This window comes from Mesocricetus auratus, unplaced genomic scaffold, assembly GCF_017639785.1.
Source record: "Mesocricetus auratus isolate SY011 unplaced genomic scaffold, BCM_Maur_2.0 Super-Scaffold_100021, whole genome shotgun sequence".
Lineage (NCBI taxonomy): Eukaryota > Metazoa > Chordata > Mammalia > Rodentia > Cricetidae > Mesocricetus > Mesocricetus auratus.
In genome coordinates this window covers 9,313,863-9,333,573 of record NW_024429202.1, presented here as the reverse complement: position 1 = coordinate 9,333,573, position 19,711 = coordinate 9,313,863, and the positions used below count along the sequence as shown (strand labels likewise).

The window sequence follows — 19,711 nt, the reverse complement described above, 5'->3', positions numbered from 1 at the left end:
TGCCTCTTGTCTCTCATAAATCGTGTCCCTCCGGGCCCTGTGTTTACTTTCTGACCTCTCTTTCATTTGGTCCTCTTACATATAACAGACGAATCTTTTGGTTCTGAGGCTATACCATCATTAAAATGACCAAAAGCATATGGCATAAGCTTGTGATGGTGGTACTCTGCTGGATCAGTGACTAGATGAGGGGGTGTGGTGATGGAGCTCTTTCCCATAAATTTGAGTAGAAAGTTCCATAACAACTGATGGTCTAGCCAAGCAAACTAAAGAAGCATAGGATTTACTTTCTTTCCCTTTCTTTGTCTCCTCTTAGGGAATGTTCTTTCCCACATCCTTCTCGTGCACTGGTAGACTCTACAGAGCTTACGGTCTTTTCCACAAGTGTTCATCTGCCTGCATCCTATTCTCTTACTCTCTACTCCAGCTAGTAAGGGCTCAAGGGTCTTAACTCAGAGGACCATCTAGGAGTGTGGATCTCTAACACCTGCAGCCGACAGACTCAACCCGGTGCCTTCACAGCCCCGTCTTTTTCCTTTGCAGAAGCCAATGCACCCAATGGATGACATTTCAGGAACAAAACCTGAGCACGCACTACCAATAGTTGTCACCAAAGGAAAAACTGAGGGACCTAGATTAAGAGAAAGGAAACCGAGGCCAGAATGGTGGGTAAATATATCAATAAGCGTCATGGGTAATGTAAGATCAGTGTGAACCAGTTAAAAATGCTGATGACTAATCCTGAAAGTCTGAAATACAGGCAAACTAAAATATCACATGGCAGGGGAGAGAAGGTAACTGCAGTTTAGAGTATGCAGGCTTTTTCACAAGGACAGACAGTGAGATTAATTTTAAGATGAGTATGAGCATTAAGCTGATAAGAATAATCAGTAAAAGAAAAGGAAATCATAGGATGTTTCTCCCCCAAGGAGAGGAAGAAAAGCTGCGTGTAATTAGAATGAAACTAGACAAGGAAAATTCCACAACAGCAAATACTTGCAAAAAGGGTAAGTTCAAACTATAGACACCCCCAAAAGACTCACCCTAAAACCGCAACGACCAAAATGCACTCGTGTTTGGTGTACCGAACACGAACAGTACAGGCAGCCTACTGTGATAGTCAATGCTCAGCCAGCTGCAATGCTCAGTGTGGGTGTCTACACTCTCCAAGGTGGGCAAAGACTCATGGCCCATACACTTTGGCTCACTGTTGACTTTCTGCTTCTTACATTCCAAGACCTTGACGGGTAGAAGTCAGTGAATCTCCCTTTCTCTCTTAAATTCTGCTCCCACAGAAGGAGCCTATTACATTTATCTTCACCCATGAATGTGAGTCCAAGTTGTCTATTCTAGAGACATAGGTTGAAACCTCAATCTTGGATTTTAATGGAACGGCTTTGGTCTCACTAGCAAATAGATTTTAAGCACTAGTGAACAGCTGAACAGTGGAGAAATTCCCAGAAGCACAGGTTGTCCTTTCATTTGCTACATGGGCACCCCATTCCACATAACCTCTTATTCTAACTAAGGTTTATAAGATTGTGTTAATATTTAAAAACTAAATGATCTATGTTCTCTTCATTTCCCAAATCACTTGAAAGTCACGAACAAGACTGTGCCATCGGTTACCCAAATTGAAACTCAAACTTGAATTGTATGTAGAAGGAAAACTGTGTGATTCAGTTGACATCAGAAAATGCCATACTATAAAATCCTAGTTAGGGACAATTCTGACCACAAAAAGTAAAACAATGATTCTTGCCCCCTTTTTATTTGTAAGTATGAGTTATTCTACCCAAAGCCAGTTGTCCTTGGATAAAATACTGCTAGACACAACACAGAACCAAGGAATCTTTCTGTGATCCGTCACCAACTGTCTCTCAGCAGAAGGAAAAGTCATTTTCATAAGCAAATAAGAAGGGCCCTCCCCCATAAAAAGACATCTATCTATGCTTTGAGTCCCTAGCACTATTTTAAGAATGAATCATTTCTGACCTGCACTGGGACACAAAGTACTGACACATTTGGACAGAGCCTGTGTGTGGATTTAGAATACACGTGTCATTTGAAAGTCTGCCATGCTATATTTAGTTAGAAATAAATACATCTACGGGGATGTATGCATGTGGGAAACGGGCCGCTATGGCCAAAGCTGCCGTTCCTGCTAATACGAGTCCCAGGCGATGAGAAAGCACACTGAGAACGGGAAGCCAGAGGAGTGCCCAGGAGGGACACGAGCATGTTTTAACGGCTGCGATAATTTGCCATGAAAGGATGTTAAGGCCGTGGCTCCTTGCTGCAGCATGCCATGCGCTCCTGAATTAAATTACTGCCATGCAGTCTGCTAGCAAAGGAATGTGTAAACAGGCCATATAGACTTGCATCAGTTCCACAGACTGTTGCACAACACAAAATGCCTCTCGATGTGTCATTTCCTTCTTGGCCACCTTCCCAGCTCCTGACAGTCAGTCAACAACAGAAAAAAAAAAGTACTGAAAGAGATTTAAAACTGCTCTTCTAGAGAGCACATTCCTCCAAATTCTACCAAATACCAGAGCCAACCTCCACCGGCACAGCTTTCCTTAAAGAAGTGGGGGCTGGGCCCAGGAGTTCTTCCTGCTATTACTACAATTTCTAAATAATGTTTATGTACTAGGGACAGAAGGGTTGGCATCCATGGCAATGAAGCTGCTGCTTGTATATGCAAGCTTATAAAGATCAAAATATGGAATCTGCCTGTAATAGGTCTTCCTTGGGCACTTCGGAAAACAGTGACCAGCCCTGGTGAAAGTCTACCAGTCAAACGTTTAGGACTGAGGAGTGTGTTTGGTGAGCAAAATTCCTGCTACACAAACATGAGGACTTGCGCTCAGATCCCCAGGGCCCACCTTAAAGGCTGAGCACAGCAGTGCATGCCTCTAACCCCACAGCTGAGGAAGAAGAGACAGAAAGATCCTGGAGTTCGGTCAGCTAGTCATTCCAGGTCAGTCAGTGAGCTGTAGGTTCAGTGAGAGACCTCGCCTCAGAAAAATAAGAGAGAGCCTTCAAGAAGACACCTGACGCCAACCTCATCTTCACACATGTTAGCATGTGTGTATGTGCACCTCCTCATATACATGTGCATTTTACACACACACACACACACAAGTGCACCCAACAGAAGTTAAGGACTTTTTTGCTGATGTTTCTCAAGGAGAACTAAACGTCAGGGCTCTGGCATTAGGAGCAGCACAAAGCCTATGAGGGTTTTCTCGAAGTGTCTTCATAGGCAGCAGGAATGTGGACTTAGGAAGGGTATCCAGAAATAACCTCAAAGTTTTCCCACTCTCCATCCACCAAACACAGCTTACCTGTGCCCCACCTTTGTTCACGTATGGCCAGGCTCTAAATATTCATCTACCATTGCTAAGCAAGCAAAAGTCACAGCCAGCAATCATAGAAAGCTCAAGGAGTATACAAAGTAATGGCAGGGAAAAAAGCGAGCCACCCCAGATGTTATCTGGAAGGAGAAAGGGAAAATGTCAAGCTCTCCATTCCCCCACCCTTCGACGGGCTGGAAAACAGCCCCAGAACTCACTCGCCGGAACAGCAGAAGAGAGCAATGAGATGCTACTTCACTAGTCAGGTAGCAATGCTGCCACTAGACATGTCTTGAGACCATGGAGGAAGGGCTGGAGGGGTGGCTCAGCAGTTAAGAACGCCTATTGCTCCTGCAGAGGACCTTGCTTGGGTTTCCAAGCACCTGCATTGGGAGGCTCACAGCCAGACTCCAGCTCCAGAAGATCCAGCATCTTTTTCTGGCCTCTTCAAATGCCCACCCCCATGTGCGCATGCCCAGTCACAGACATACTTATTAGTAAAAATAAATCTTTAAAAAAAAAAAGAACACAGAAGAGTAAGTCCTCTTTGGAGAATTTTGGATGTGTTTGTGAATTGAGGACCAGGGAGAAATTTTAAACCATTTGGAAACATTTTGTATGGGGGACCCATGCCACGAGCCAGGCCAAGTAGGGCACTAAGTACCCTGTGCTTCCTTACAGCCTCCTGGACACTGAAGAGCCCAGCAGAGATGCTGCTGCTGCTGCCATGTGTGGGGAAGGCGGGGCTTCTCCATCTTCTCAACGTATCTGGGGCAGGTGGCTGACCACAGCGAAATGCCGCATAGACGTGGCCTTTCCTAACCTCTCTCTGAGAGCAAATGGTTTACTTCCTGGAAGTTCAACACATAAACGTGCTTGAAGGTTCACTCATACATGTCACATATTATGTGTCATAACGCTCCAAACTGGATGACATAAGCTATGAGATCTTCAGAGCTGGCTCTCTATGGAGGTATCAGACATTCCTGCTACAGGGTACTGTTACCCAGCAAGGCTTGGGACGTCTTCTTGTCTCCGGTGGCTCACTTTGATATCAGTCTGCTGGTTGACATCAGCACCATAAGCTATGTCTGTGACGTGGAGTCTCTCCATGGAATTTTAAATAGCCTCAAGGGTTATTTAAAGGGGACCTTTCAGAGTATGACACCTTGAAAACAATTCTGCTCCCCAACACACACACACACACACACACACACAAACATATGTGTGCACGCAGGCGCACACACATACACACACACACACAGACACACACACACACACACACACCTTGCTGCAAGATGCTCTGCAGCTAACCACACGTGCAAGCCTATCCCACTAGTGGTCGGTGGACCACTCACCTGCCTTTGTGTGATCACTTCCTCTTCCATCAGGGCGTGGCCTGTGTCTTGATTTAACCAAAGGAATGTAAGGAAGTAATACCACACAGGCTCTGCGTCTAAGCTTTAAAAAGGCCTGGCAGCCCCTATTCCTCACCTGAATGAGTACTAAACTGCCATTTGGGAAGTGAGAACTTCTGGAGAGGCCCTAGAGCCCCACAGGGGAAACCCCTTTTTCCAGGGTCTCTGCCAAAGCATGAGATACATGAATGAAGCCATTGTGGATCGTCCAGGATTGGTCAGCATCTGACTACTGCCACACGTCAGACCACAAACAAGAGCATAAGAAAAAGGCTCCAGGTAAATTCTGGCCAGCCCATGGAATAGTGAGAAATGCTTCTTTAAAAAGAAAAAATAGCTATTGTCCTCTCCTGGGGATCATTTCTGAAGATGCAGCATGGTGAGTTGCATGATTCTAACTGTAGTGACGAATCTTTCCATGCCGCCAGTCAACACTATCTATTTCCACCAGTCCTCTTCCCTGGCTCAGAATCACTCCTAGAGAACACGGCACTGCTGAGTTTCCACCTCCCTGCAGAAATTCTTTAAATCAGAATGGAGTTGGAGCCAAGGGCATAAGTGGACCAGAGGATCCTAATAGGAAATGATGTGTAAAAGAGTTAGAAATCCAAACTCATTACTGTGGCTGCCGGTGTTGTACTGACTTCTCCTGCCGGCAGATATACGGCACGTGTTCTTCAAAGCTAATGTGCCAACAGAAGGTCAAAACGCCGTGCCTCAGTACAAGACTTACAAATTTGGGATCTCAAGTGTGATGTCATGTCTTAAAATGATAAGCTGGGCCAATGAAAGAAACGGCATTCTGCAAAGAACATGCGCCGTTCTCGTGTTTACGCTACTTAAGATGAAGGTGCTAGTAAGTCATGGGCTATGTTGCTTTAAAGGGAAGTTTTATAACTGAGATGAATCACAACTGCACAAGATCAAAGTTGAAAAACATCAATGATGCCATGGGGTACTTTTTAATCTTGTAATGAGTGATGATCATGTGCTCTTATGAAGTGAGTCCAAACTGCCAGCGCCAGATGTGTATATTAAGAAAGGGAGTTGTTTGTGATGCGACGGTCCTGGCTCAGCTGCCAGAGACAAAACACACACACACACACACACACACACACACACACACACACACACACACACACGGAAGGATGAACCCTTTCAGTTTTGGCTGAAAAGCAAGTCTTGGCAGATGTGTTGATAAGTAGGGCCTCGGAGTGGGACTGGGGTGTCACACAGCACAGCACCCTGCCTGGGAATCTCATAGCACACAAAAGTGTTGCCCACCAGTTTTGCACAGTTCTCCCTGGTCAGTACGATATAAACATCTGCTCAAAACACAACTTATAACATGGATCAGTGTTATTTACTATTGTGCAAAAATGAATAAAGCTTTATTGGGGGGGACAACACAGTAGAGAGCAGATTACATATCACCTGTTTCCTGGACACACACATAAAAGTCTGCACGAGGTTCTGAGAGTGCGGCAATAGCTAACATTTAATGAGCGCTTACTACACGACAGCTACCATACTCCTAGTTTACATACCATGTGTGCACTTGTCTCCTTAGGGCAGTCTTACACCATGTACCACTTAACATTCTTTTTTTTTTTTTTTTTTTAGTTTTTAGAGGCAGGGTTTCTCTGTGTAGCTTTGGAGCCTATCCTGGAACTCACTCTGTAGACCAGGCTGGCCTCGAACTCACAGAAATCTGCCTGCCTCTGTCTCCCTAGTGCTGGGATTAAAGGCGTGCGCCACCAGCACCCCACCCCGCTTAACATTCTTACAGCAACTGATAGGAAAGATAGTGTTTTCATTAGTGTTTAAAAGATGAGAAAAACAAGGCAAAGAACAGTTAGGGAACCTGTCTGTCTGCAGACACCTAAGAAATGCTGGCTTTAGGATTTCAGTCCAAGCAGTGTGACAGATCCAAACAGTGAACTCACAATGTGTCCTAGCCCAGTCCTCTGGACCACTGGAAACAATGGTTTCAGTATGTAGGAAGGTCTTCAAGGGAAAGGCAAGGAATCCCACTGATAAAGGATAGCGCCAGGTCCTTGACTCCTTCAAGTCACTCAAATAACAAAGGGAAATCTGCAACTTTGATCACAGCTGCTTCAGGAATCACAATTGGGGGAAGAATGACTCAATCAATTGTATTGATTATATTTTCTCTGTGTGTAGGGAAGCCTTCTACTAAAACCTCTCTCTGTTGAAGGTTGATCAAATAAGCCACTTGACTTCTAGAGCATGGATGGAAAACTCTAATTTATGGGCCACATCTGGCCCATCCCTTGTTTTTACAAAGCTTGGGGGGGTAAAAAGATATCTTTATTGCTATTTGTGTGTATGTGTGTGCCTACATGTGTAAGTGTGCACCATGTGGATGCAAGGGCTTGCAGAAACCAAAAGGTCCTCTGAAACTGTACTTACAGGCAGTTGTGAGTCACCTAATATGAATGTTGAGAATCCAACCTGGCTTCTCTACAAGAGCAGTTGCACTCTTAATTGATGAGCTATCTCTCTGGCCCTGTAAATAACGTTTTACTTAAATACGGCTGTGGCTACTTGTTTGCATATTGACTTAGACTGCCTTTGCACTAAAATGGCTAAGTTGAGTCCTTGTGACATAGTGGAGTCCTTATGACAGATGCCCGAGAACAAGGGAGAAGGATAGAACCCAGGCATGTCCAAGCTGTAGGTTTAAATAGTTACTGATAACCAGATGCATCCCTACATCCAGGCAAGTAACCATACAGTGGCAGGGAAAATGCCATCACATTTTCAGATAGTATATATTTTATAAGAAATGCTAGCCACATGTGGTGGTGCACGCCTTTAATCCCAGCACTTGGGAGACAGAGGCAGGCAGATCTCTGTGAGTTCAAGACCAGCCTGGTCTACAGATTGAGTTCCAGTACAGCCAGAACTATTACATAGAAAAACCCTATCTCTTAAAACCGGGGAGGTGGGGGGGGGGATGCTACATGGACAGGGAGTCTTGCACTCCTAGATCTGACAGTGCTTCCTGCCCTCCCTTAGGACTACCCAAAGCACACACTCAGATCACACGTACAGCATGCCTCCTCTATTCCAAACCCCCACAGCCTGCAGGGCACATGTCTGTCTTCACAGGCCAGAAGATCTATCAGCTAATTCATGCTGCCCCCCATCTCTTTGAAATGAGAAACTAACAACCACGCTGGAATCAGAAGTAGCTTTCCCAAGCTGCCAGCCTGCTCACCTTTCCCCATCTCTTTTAAATTGGGCCTCCCCCCTAACCGCCGGCTGAGAAACACCCATCTTCACTATAAACACGCATGCACTCAGACAGACAGATGCGCGCGCGTGCGCGCGCGCGCGCACACACACACACACACACACACACACACACACACACACACACACCAGCAGCTTCTCTGTGTACTGAAGAAAGCCACTGGGATGAGCAGGAGCCACGTTTCGAAGGCAAATATTAGTGGTGTTGAATAAATATTAGAAGGCTATCATGATGTCCTATGCACCAGGTAAATGGGTCTGCCTCTTCGGCACCTCTAGACTTATCAGGAAAATGGTTGTCTTGCCTCAGAAGGAAATCAACCCCGATTCACGGCAATCCAGAAAAGACTAGCAAAGCCCTAGCCAGTCAAGACATCTTTGCTCTACTGTCTTCACCTGTGCTGCATGACCTCTGACCCTTGAGACTTAAGATTTGAGGGCTCTCACATGTGCCACACATGAACCAAACCACTTAATAGGACATTCCCAAACTAGACAGGGCCAGCGCTGACCCAACATTAGGAATTTGGAAGAAGCTGGTACACGTGAAAGGGGGGGGAACCAATCCTCAAAGACTGCTTTTGGGAGCAGGAAACCTTTCTCACTCAGGCAAGCAGTCAGCTTTTGTGGAGAAGACAGCAGCGGAATGGACGGGGGCTACTGTATGAGCCCCTGGCTGAAAGAATACACAGCCGCAGAAGGGACAGGGGCTACCTGTGAGCCCATTGCTAAAACATATGAAGCAGGAAGAGGCTTTGCCTCTCTAGACCTCCTCTCTTACTCCAGGGGAAGGAAAGAGGCCAACCTCACTGTCTGGGTAGGGGCATCATCTCAGAACTTCTATCTGCCAAATTTAACTTCCTACAAGCAATGCCTCAGACTCCGAAATATTCAGCCAGCAAAGACAGAGCTTTCTATGATATTCATATCATATTATATGGAGCAGAACTCTTCACACTTCAAATAAGCTTTACTCTGTAAATGTATCTTAACGCTGCTGCCAAGCTTGCTCAAACCGCCGTGGGTGGCAGGAGCACAGGGGAAGCCAGTCAGATCTGCCGCAGATTCAGGAAGAGAATCAATATTGGCCCAGACAGAGTAAGTACACTACCTTCAGCTGACTACTGGATAGGCAAGGAAACCAATGTGAACTTAGCCTATTTAGTGCCTCTCTGTTAAAAGGAACTATCTATAACACTTAGTAGAAAATGACCATACAACAGTGTTGTAACAATGAAGCAAGTTATCATTTGCAAATAAAATCTTTGTAATTAAGCCCTGTGCTCTTTACAAAAGGAACTGAGTGGGTGAGCTAAAATGCATTCTTGGGCCATGGGAAACACACACAAATGCTTTTTGACTAAGTTTAAGATTTTAAAGTTTGTAATTTGCTTCCACAGCCTCCTGGGTCCCTTTGGCCCTGCCCACCCGGCAGGATGATGGATAAGCAGAGTTTCTTAGCTAAAAGTAACCATGATGAGTAGCTGTCCGCTTGTTCCCCAAAGTTAACAAAGCCTTAAGAAATTCTGTGAGAAAGGCTTAGCTGTAATTTTCTTTTCTACTAACTGTAAAGTTCTATTAACAGTCCTTCCCTAAAATATATATATATATATATACATATATATATATATATATATATATATATATTATACAGTGACAGTGGTACTGACTCCTTCGGAATAAATTCTTTACAGGGTCTCCACAAACTCTCTTAGCATTTTCAATAAAAATAAAAAAAAAGGCGAGTACTTACTTCTCGGCTCCCGGGGGCCATCCACTGTCACTTTAATAGCTCTGTGATAAGTGGCCACTTGGGGAGGATTTGTGAAGACTGTTATGGTCAAGGTGAAACTCTTGCCTGCAGATAGAAGAAGGGAAAGCACGGTGACTGTAAATGGGCGGCATTGGTGACCCCACAGCAATGTATATAGACATCCAAATGTCACTGAAGTATCTCTGAGGGACCAACCAATCAGGAACCCTTCCTCTATGCCAGAAACCCACTTGGGAACACTTCTGAGCTTGCTCCTGGTTAAGATCCCAGTCTTTCCTGAGGTTCTGTGCAAGAAGCCTCCAGCAACGCCCCCATCCCTACCCCAATCGTCTCCTGAGAAGTGAGAACAAAGCCCTGGGGTCCCCTGAAGAGTGGGGAAGCACCTCTGTTTTTCCACCTTTCTTCAGCATCAGGAACACAACCCTGTGTGAGGGCTGAAAATTTTGGAAGTCTTTATTTAGGATCCTAACCCTTGAGAAAACAATAGCAAATTTTTACTGGTGATGCTGTTTACATCACAGGGCCTTAGCCTTGCCTCTGCTTAAGTGAGCCGCCTTAAGAAGAAAGAGGGAAGCCCTGTGGGAATCATTTCAACGGGAGCCCATGTCTCCTGTCCCTGCCTTAATGCACCCTTGGTATATGAGTTTATCAGGGGGCAGTTTTCTCCGGCCTCCCCTAACATACATCTCAGAGCTAAGTCTTGAAGGAACTCGATACAGTAACTTCTTTTTTTCTCTAAACAGGCATACACCTCTGGACACAAACATGAAGCTTTATTTTTTGGAAGAGTTTTTCTGCAGTGATATATTCCTTCTGATGCTTCAAACTGATGAGCTAAAAGTGATGAATTGTGGCGTGGGGGCAGGGAAGAGTGTGGTAACAGATCTGAATGTCTGCTTTCTCCAGAAGATACTGGTCTCTGTTCTACAGGCTCACTGACAGTTGTAATCAGTTAGATTTGCAATGGTTAGTCATGTCAGATAGTCAAAACTGCAAACTGTTACAACACAGGAAAAGGTGGGCGTGAAACAGTGACTCAATAAAACATCAGCAGGCTGAGCCAGAATGCTCGGCGTCTGCCCCTGCAGCAGATAAAAAGCTCCTTTTGTTTTGCTTTGTTTTTTTGGTCAGATTTTCCCCCCTTCTACTGAAAGCTGGGAGTACTAAATCAAAACACAAATCTTAGACAATATGTAGCAATGTGAAGTTTAATGCAATCTTTTCATAGCTTAATATGGAACAGGTTATACGCCAGGCTTAATGGAGAACAGGTCTTTGGCTGTCAAGTCTACTGAATGGCTTTTCTTTTCAAACCAGACCATGTAAGTTCCTAAAATCTGGTTAAGAAACACATCATTTGTTACTGTGTGTGGATAGTCTTATGACTCTTGACTGCTTTTCCATAGCTAAGGGGGTTAAGAGGGAAAGACAAGGCAGGAATGTGGGAAGGCATAGAATTAAGACATATTGATTAGAAACTCATTAAGTTCCAGCCACATCAACCACATTATCTAATTGAACCATCCTCAGTTAGAATCATCACCCCAACTCACAAATGAGGAAACCTTAGCCCAGAGAAGCTCAGTAATTTACCCAAGGTCATGCAATTAATAAGCAAGGAAAATCAAGAAGTAAACTCAAACCTTTGTGACCTTAAAATAAATACTCTAGGGTAGAGATATAACTGGGAGATAGAGATAGGTAGCATGTGTAAGTTCAATTCCCCCAAACAGAAAAGAAAAAAGAAAAGGAAAGAAGGGGACAGAGGAGGAGGAGGGAGGGAAGGAATAGAGGGAGAAAGAACAGAGGAAAGGGAGGGGGAGGTAAAAGGGATGAAGGAAGGGGGAATAAAAGAGGTTTTTCCCATTTTACCATAGCATGTAAAAAAGACACAGGTAACTTACGTCTAGGTGTGTCCCAATTAGCTCCCTGCACCCAGGAAATAGTAAGTATAAATGGATTAATGTAATGGATGAAATTGTCTAATTTTAAGCATTACTGATGCATCATATCACATTTACTACATACAAGATAGTACATGGAATTAAGTACTTTAATTCAGTACAGAACAGAGGATTTATTGTAAACATTAACACTGGCCAGAAGAATAAGACTGTCAGGAATCTAAACCAGTCCCAGAAAACTCAAAGTCAACAGAAATGAAGATCAAAAAGTTGAGTAGGAGGCCCAGATTAAAAACTCAAAACAATGGCTGGGTCTCTAGATTCGAAGTTAATTTGCATTAAGACATTTTAAATACAGCATTCTGGGTGAGATCAGTGGTCCACAGACTCAGAGTTATATTTCCAATAGTGGCCATGGCTAGAAGACAGCATCCCTGGTGCTAACGTTAACACATCAAGAATGCCTGTGGTTTGCTTTTTCGTAGTGTCTCTACATGACCTGCCATTGAAAGTGTCTGTGAGCCGGGCGGTGGTGGCACACGCCTTTAATCCCAGCACTCGGGAGGCAGAGGCAGGCGGATCTCTGTGAGTTCGAGGCTGGGCTGGACTGATAGCCTCGAAAACAATACAGAGAAACCCTGTCTCGTAAAAACCAAAAAAAAAAAAAAAAAAAAAAAAAAAAGAGTCTGTGAACATATCATGACTGGTTTGGGGGGTGTTTCTATTTTGAAGCTTTACAGCCTGCTTGGAGAAAGAGTCATCTTTGCTCCTTTCAAAGTCAGAGAAACACACTTCAGCTACAAACAGAGCCTGATATGGAATCCACCCTTCAAGCCCAGAGCATCAAAATAGCCAGAGATGAGCTAGTCCTCCCTTTTGAAAACTTCACCAGGGCTGGAGAGTTGGCCCAGTGGTTAAGATCACATGGAGGCTCACCACTTCCTCAGGCACCGGGCATGCACATGGTACACAGACACACGCAGGCAAAACGCTCACACACACAAAAGAAAAACAAATCTGGAAAAAAAACACTAGTGAAAAAGTAAATAAATAAACTCTTAAAAAAGGAGACAGCCAAACCTCCTTTAGAAAGAGGTAGGGTTGCAGGAGAAGTTGTCATCTTCCAGAATCGACTCCCAAGGCTCAAACTGAGCCTTTATGATAAAAGCAAAGGCAGAAAATGCTCTTTGTGCGTCTGATTGGCCCCTGTTTGCAGTGTGGAAGAAACTTCCAGAAACTCTGACCTGACTCACTAATTAGTTCATCTTATAATAATGCATTTCCTGAGTCAAACATTTATGCGGGCATTTGTGATTTCCTTAACTTAAAACAAAAAGTTTTCCAAATTCCACTTTCTAAAGCGATCAGTGGTACATGGATCCAGGGTTACAACTTTTTACATAATTTTACGTGCATGGGTGTTTTGCCCATAGGTATGTCTGTCCACCACGTGCATGCCTGATGCCATTGTTGGTTAAAAGAGGGTATTGGCTCCCCCTAGAACTAGAGTGACAGACAGTTGTGAATGGCATGTGGGCAATAGAAATCAAACTCACACTATAGAGCCATCTCTCCAGGACGCAAGATTACATTCCTAACAGTGGCCCCAAGGGCTGTAGCAGAAAGGTTCCATCTACAGGTGATCCACTAATACAAGACTAGTGGAGCTATTTATCACAAATCTTACTTGGGCTGGGAAGGTGACTCAGTGAATAAAAAAGGCCTGAATTCAGATTCTCAGCACCCATGTTAAAAAAACAAACAAACAAAACAAAAGCCAGGCATGGCAATGTGTGCCTGTAACCCCAGCACTGGAGGGCAAAGCCCAAGAGGACCATGGGGAATATAGAACAGATGATCTAGCTGGCACAGTGAGCTGCCTGAGAGACCATGTCTGGACAAAGAGAAAGAGACTGAACAAGCTGTCTGAGAAATCTCTGACCTCCACAGGCACAGGTACCAAGCACACACACGTACAAACATATTCATAACGGCCTGACACACAGAATTCGAATCCTACTTAGGCAGAGCTAATTAATGTCATCCACAGTTTCATCTAGGAACTAGTCCTGTGACACTGCCCAAGGTCATACCATTTCTTAGACACACAGGGGGACTGTCACTGAAAGACAATTCCAACCTAGCCTTAGAGGCTGCCGGAAGAGCCAGGCTATAAACAGGATTGTGTCCCACAATGACAAAACACCACGCTCTGTGCATTGTAAATGCTTTAAAAGGCTTGTAAATTAAAAGCAGCATGCTTGATGTCCAAAGAGAGGAAGCACACCGAAGAAGGAGGACAAGGAAGAGGAAGAGAAGGAGGAGGAGCAGGAGGAGGAGGGGGGAATGGTCAAAGTCAGTTTAAACACTTTTGTGTAAAATGTAAGGAGAAAGAGGAAGAGACAATTAAAAACATAACTTCATGCAAGTCTCTCAGATGCTGAACTTTATCTCTGGCATTTTTGAGTGCTGAGTCCTGCAATGATCTAGGAAGCAATAGAGAATGGAAACATTGAAAAATCTAAGGCCCAGTTTTCAATTTTAGAGAGTCTATGTTTCCACAAGTGAAAAGGTTAAAAGAAACAGGATATTTGTGGAACTTGGCTTTTGTTTTGTTTTGGTTCTCTTTTCTTTCAAACGCCATCGACGACACATTTTGTGAAGTTTCAAGAGAAAGATCCATCATCATCGCACAAAGCATGCAGCGAGGACTTAGCAACAGAGATGAAGATGTGTGACAGTCAAAGAGGAAGCTGGGGACAGCCTTGTAAAAAGCAGGTCAGGCATAAGGGTTTCCTGCCACTGAAAACCTGACTCATTTTCGTCGAGAGCTGTCTCTCTGGCTTTTCTCTCTCTCCATTTTAGCTTAATCGGATTGCTTCCTCTCATTCAAAGTAACATAGCAATATAAAATCTATTATTAGTGATAAATCAATTTCTCTCTCTTTTTCTCTCTCCACCCACTCCCTCCCCCCCTCAACCCCAAGTCTTGAAGACAAGTCTGGACCAATTTCTCCATCCTGCCTCTGGCAGCAGACTGGAGCACTTCAGATCCTCCACCACGTCCCAGCTGCTTCAAAGGAAAAATCCTACTTTCTTCAGTTAAGATCATAAGAAATATAGGGGGAGGGGGTCAGCTCTGTTTGGACATAATTACACTTCATCAAAAGAGGCTTCCTTCATCTTCCATGCGTGAAAAGTCTGCAAGCAGTTAAGTCTGTCTTTTTTTTTAATATAAAAATTGCTATTTGGGAAACCAGCCAAAACTCAGAAAGCCAATATAGTAAAACAGCGCACACCCTTTGTTTCCTTTTGAAGTTTCTTAAATAAATATGTTGAGGGTTTACAAAGTACACTATCACTCTGCCATAGTTTCTAGTCAAATTGATCAGAAAAAAGGGTGATTTACCATCTATATAACCCAAAAGTGCAATAAATGAAAACACAAGTTTGAATCTGTAAAATAAAATGAAGAGTAGCAGCCCATCGTTTAAATATTAAAATTCACTACTCTGGTCACTGTAATATAAGAAGAAAGATGCAATTTAGAAGATCCAGGAACATCATCATGTTTGCAGTTAGAGCATACAGGTACTTTATTATGTTTACTTCTTGTTTTCAGGAAGAAAAGGGAGAAACTTAACTCTATTGTGACTCTGCAACAGTAACTAAGAAACAAATGAAAACATAAAGAGAGTACATGAAAGAATGAATGAATGACTGTACACACACACACACACACACACACACACACACACACACACACCCCAACCCTGATCAGTCACTAAAGAGAAGCTATGCCTTCTGGTCCTTCTAATGAAGGAGCACAGAGCCTGTTACAGACACAAATCCTTTAGTGTGGTCCTCTCAGAGGCTCTGCACCTCATTTTCTTTCAAACCTTTCAGTGACAGCATCTCGTTAGCATGCATTCTTTTTTTATTTTTTTCCTTAAGTTAAAAAGTACAGCTTCTTGGCCCCATTCCTAGAAAGTAACTAAAACTACTCATCGGAAACAGTCTTGCTTAAATTTCCCTTATCAAGTTTTTACAATGGTAATAATTTGACATATGACCCCAAACTAGAGAGTAATTATTAGACATGGTTTAGAATGGGTGTTTCTCATTTCCTGATTCAAACCTGGCTGCAGTGAATAGGCACACAGGGTTCATGGTTTCACTTCACCTCAGTTTTAAAATGCTCCCACTTTTTTTTTCTCTTCTTAGTGTAATACTTAAAATGGAAGTATTAGAGTCAGTAAACTGAATGGACATAATACTTCCGATAGGTGAATAACCAGTAGCAGTCTCTCTGGAGAATAAGTAAATAAAAAAACAAAATATTGATTTCCTCAGAGACTCCATCAAAAAAGAATTCCACTTCCGAAGCAGGGGTGAAATCCTTAAAAGGCTTACTTCCTGTTTTATCACTCTACTAACTGTTCCTAATATCTTAATGTGGGTTCAGATAACTGAAGACCGGAAACACTGTGGAGCCACTGAAATCCTGATCAGTTGTCTAGGTGATTTTGACTTTATACTCGTTCTAACATAAGTAATTCATTTATTCAAACACCAGGCTTGGCGACCTTTAATCCAGCACTCTAGAAGATAAGTCAGGCAGATCTCTGAGTTTGAAGCCAGCCTGATCTACACAGCAAGTTCTAGGACAGCCATAGTAAGACCATATCAAAACAAAAACAAAAAAAGCGAACAAACAGTGATTTTAAAAGATTCTTATTATAAGACTAATTGAAATCATTCAGAAGTGGCATCGCCAAGGGAAGACAGTGCTCTAGCTGTCCCCATTTCAACTCAGAGTAAAGCTGATACTGTCGGAAATGTTTCCAATGCAATCACCTTCCTTTCCCCGCTGCCTTTCAGTCTAGTGAAGTCATGTGACTCCTCATAATTCAGAATGCGATGCCCCAAACATTCTTTTCCCTACTGTACCCACTAACCCCCCATGAAATTAGGAGCAAGTTCTTCTGAAAACATGGTTTGACTCTTCAATATCATAAAACAAATGAAAAAGGCCTAAATACTCAGGAAAACACTTAAGGGCATCTGGATTTATTTAAACAACCCCTTGGTGGTTCTGTTTCAGTAAAAAGATGCTGAGTCGCATGCAGACAAGTCCACATTGCATCAGAGAGCCTAATTGCATCCATGATAAGTATTAAAAACCAGAGACCTACCTCGTCCACTCCGGCCCACGAATCTCAGATCGTTGAACCTTGCTACTTGGTTCTTCATAACAGCAGAGGCATTCCGGAGCTCAGCTGAATAATTCTCGTCATTCCCTGCCATGACAGTAACCACAGTCCCATCTGGTACTTCTCCGAGGGCTACCACCTACATAAAACAGGAAATACAGAAGGAACAGTGGCACATCAGAAACGCTTAAGGACTGAGAACACATGCTCACTGTTAAATGATGTCTTATCAGGCCCCAGGGCTGTGGTCCAGTGATGCCAGACCAGAAGGGAAGCACCTGTATTCGGGTTGTGACACCACTTCAGACACACTCATGTTTCAGGGTCCACCCAATTTGAAAGCAAGCTAAATTTTCCTTTATTTAGTATACAGTTCTTCACAGAATGTATGCACATTTTTATTAAATCCCCATGCTAGACTGTCTGCAGGAATTACAGTTCAGAAAGAAAGCTGATGCCCCATCTGCAGATTGTACCACACATATTAAGGTGTCAACTGTCTACAGCCCCCAGAGCCCCGAGGTGTGGTCCCAAGTCAGGTCTTAAGCTAAAAACAGAGGAGCTGTTAGAGGTTCCAGAGACAGCTTGGTGAGTAAAGTGGTTGCTTTGGAAGCATGACGACTCGAATTCAGATCCTCAGCACCCATGAGAAAAGTTGGGGGAAGGCAAGTTGTGTGCGCAATCACTGCTGGAACGGGCCATCTTAGGGGGCTTGCCAGCCAGCCATCTTAGCCTAATTTGCAAGCTGCAGGCTCCCTGAGAGGTCCTGTCCCAAAACCTGAGCTGGGGGAGGAAAGAGATGGCTCCCCGGATTAAACACTTTCTACCAAGTTTCACTTGCGTTCCATTCCTGGGACCTACAAGGTAAGAGAGAAAGTGCCGGCCAGTTGTCCTCTGACCTCCAAACGCTCATGCATGCATGAGTGTGCACACAGGCATACATAAACATAATTTAAAAACCAGGTGGAGAGCCATTGAGGAAGATAACGCCAGTGTCAACCTCTGGCCTCCATATGCACTCTGACAGCACATGCGCCCGTGTGAGCGTGAGTGCGCATGCACACACTCATACACAGAGTTCCTGATTAGGTCTACGGAAAAGGACTATTCAGGTGAAACTCCTAGCTCCTGGATACAGAGCAGGTGGGCGGCGGATGTCTTACAATTCATCTCCTTACATAGGGCTACATGGTCATCTTTTAATGACACTGTGAATACACGCATGCCTTCTCTGCTGTGGGTCCCAGGGAGATAGACAGTCAAAGCTATCAGATGAATGAAGTCTGGGTACAGAATAAAGGCCACACAAGGCAGAAAATGACCACAACAAACGAGTAGCACAATCAAGATATATATATACCCTGGGCTGGGGAGATGCCTCGGTTGGGAAAGTGCTTTGGCCCAGAATTTGATCACTAGAGGAAACATAAAAAGCCGGGTGTTGTTGCATATGCTTGTCATCCCAGCTCTAGGGATGCAGAAAAGAAAAGAAAAAAAAAAAGGAAGGTTAGGGCAGATCAGCCATCCCACCCCAAACAGCAAGTTCTAGGACCCACCACGGAACCACAGAACAAAATCCAAGAATAAAAAATAAAAAAGCTCCAAAAGAATGACACCTAGTGTTGACCTCTGACCTCCAAATGCACACACATGCATTGCACCGGCACATAAGTAAGCACACACCCACACCCACAGCCCCATTTTATTTCGCCTCCTGTGTTGGAATGCCACATTTGCCCCCATTGTCTTCAACAGTTAGTCTGAAGCTCATCCGTGCAGGCAAGATACAGGGTAGCCTGGCTCCGAGGCGTTTTAGGAGGTGTGTGACGGGTATTTTGTTTTAAACAGAAAGATGGCTCAGCAGGTAAGATACAGGACAGCACGCGGTCAGAATCACTTCATCCTAGGCTTGCTGAGTATCTCGGGTTAGCATGGAACCTTGGTGAGACAATGCTGGCCATGGGGGGAACCTTCCCTGTCACATACAAAAGCATTCGGCTCTCAGTCCACCACCAAGACCCTGCTCCTCGGTGGCAGCCCCTCCCTCTCCAGTAACCCCCAGAATCCTCTGCGCAGCCCGCTGCCCTCTCTTGTGGTAACTTGGCCCGGGCTCCAGCCGCAATGGCTGTTCTGACAAGGCGCCCCTGTATAATTGTCTCTCTAGCGAGCCCCTGCTTGGTCTTTTCCGGCTTCCGCTGCTTTGCTCTCATTTGTCAAAAATCCCATACAACAAATATAGATGATCCGGAACATATTGGGTTTGTATCCTCCTTAGAGTGTATTTCTTGTCCAGTGATAAACAGGTACTATATCTTAGGACTGAATTGCTCCTGTCTGTGACCCCCGCCCCGTTATAGCCTCTCTCCCATACAGGAAAACAGTCCAATAAAACCTTGCCAAGACTTTTGGCACTTTTGCTTGACTCTTAGGTTGCCCCTCAGTTTCTTTAGTTTTGTACTTTGCTGAGTTCAAAATCAAAAAGTTTAAACTGTAGAACTCACATTCCCAGTGTTTGATGAGTATTTTTTTTAAATAGAAGCCAAAAAGATGTCTCAGTGGGCAAAGTGCTTTCTGTGCAAGCATGGGGGCTGATTTCAACTCCTCGGAGCCCACGTAAAGGCCAGGCACAAAAAGATGCAGGACTGACATTTGTAACACCAGCACCCTTACTGGGAGATGGGGTGAGCAGAAACTTATGAGTCATTTAACCTGGTACACAGCAGCAAACAGTGAAGAGGCTGACTCAAACAACATAGGAGACAAG

At 44.1% G+C, this 19,711-nt stretch overlaps 1 protein-coding gene across 7 annotated transcripts in view; it reads right to left on the bottom strand.

Moving 5' to 3' along the window:
• Runx2 (RUNX family transcription factor 2) overlaps positions 1-19,711 on the bottom strand; it is a 305,556-nt gene that overhangs the window by 203,473 nt on the left and 82,372 nt on the right. For all 7 annotated transcript variants that reach the window (XM_040729630.1, XM_040729627.1, XM_040729628.1 and 4 more), the window contains 2 exons: positions 16,930-17,086; positions 9,810-9,914 (listed from right to left, as the gene is read on the bottom strand). In XM_040729630.1, coding sequence (XP_040585564.1) covers positions 9,810-9,914; positions 16,930-17,086 — 262 coding nt within the window. The remainder of the gene's footprint in view (positions 1-9,809; positions 9,915-16,929; positions 17,087-19,711) is intronic.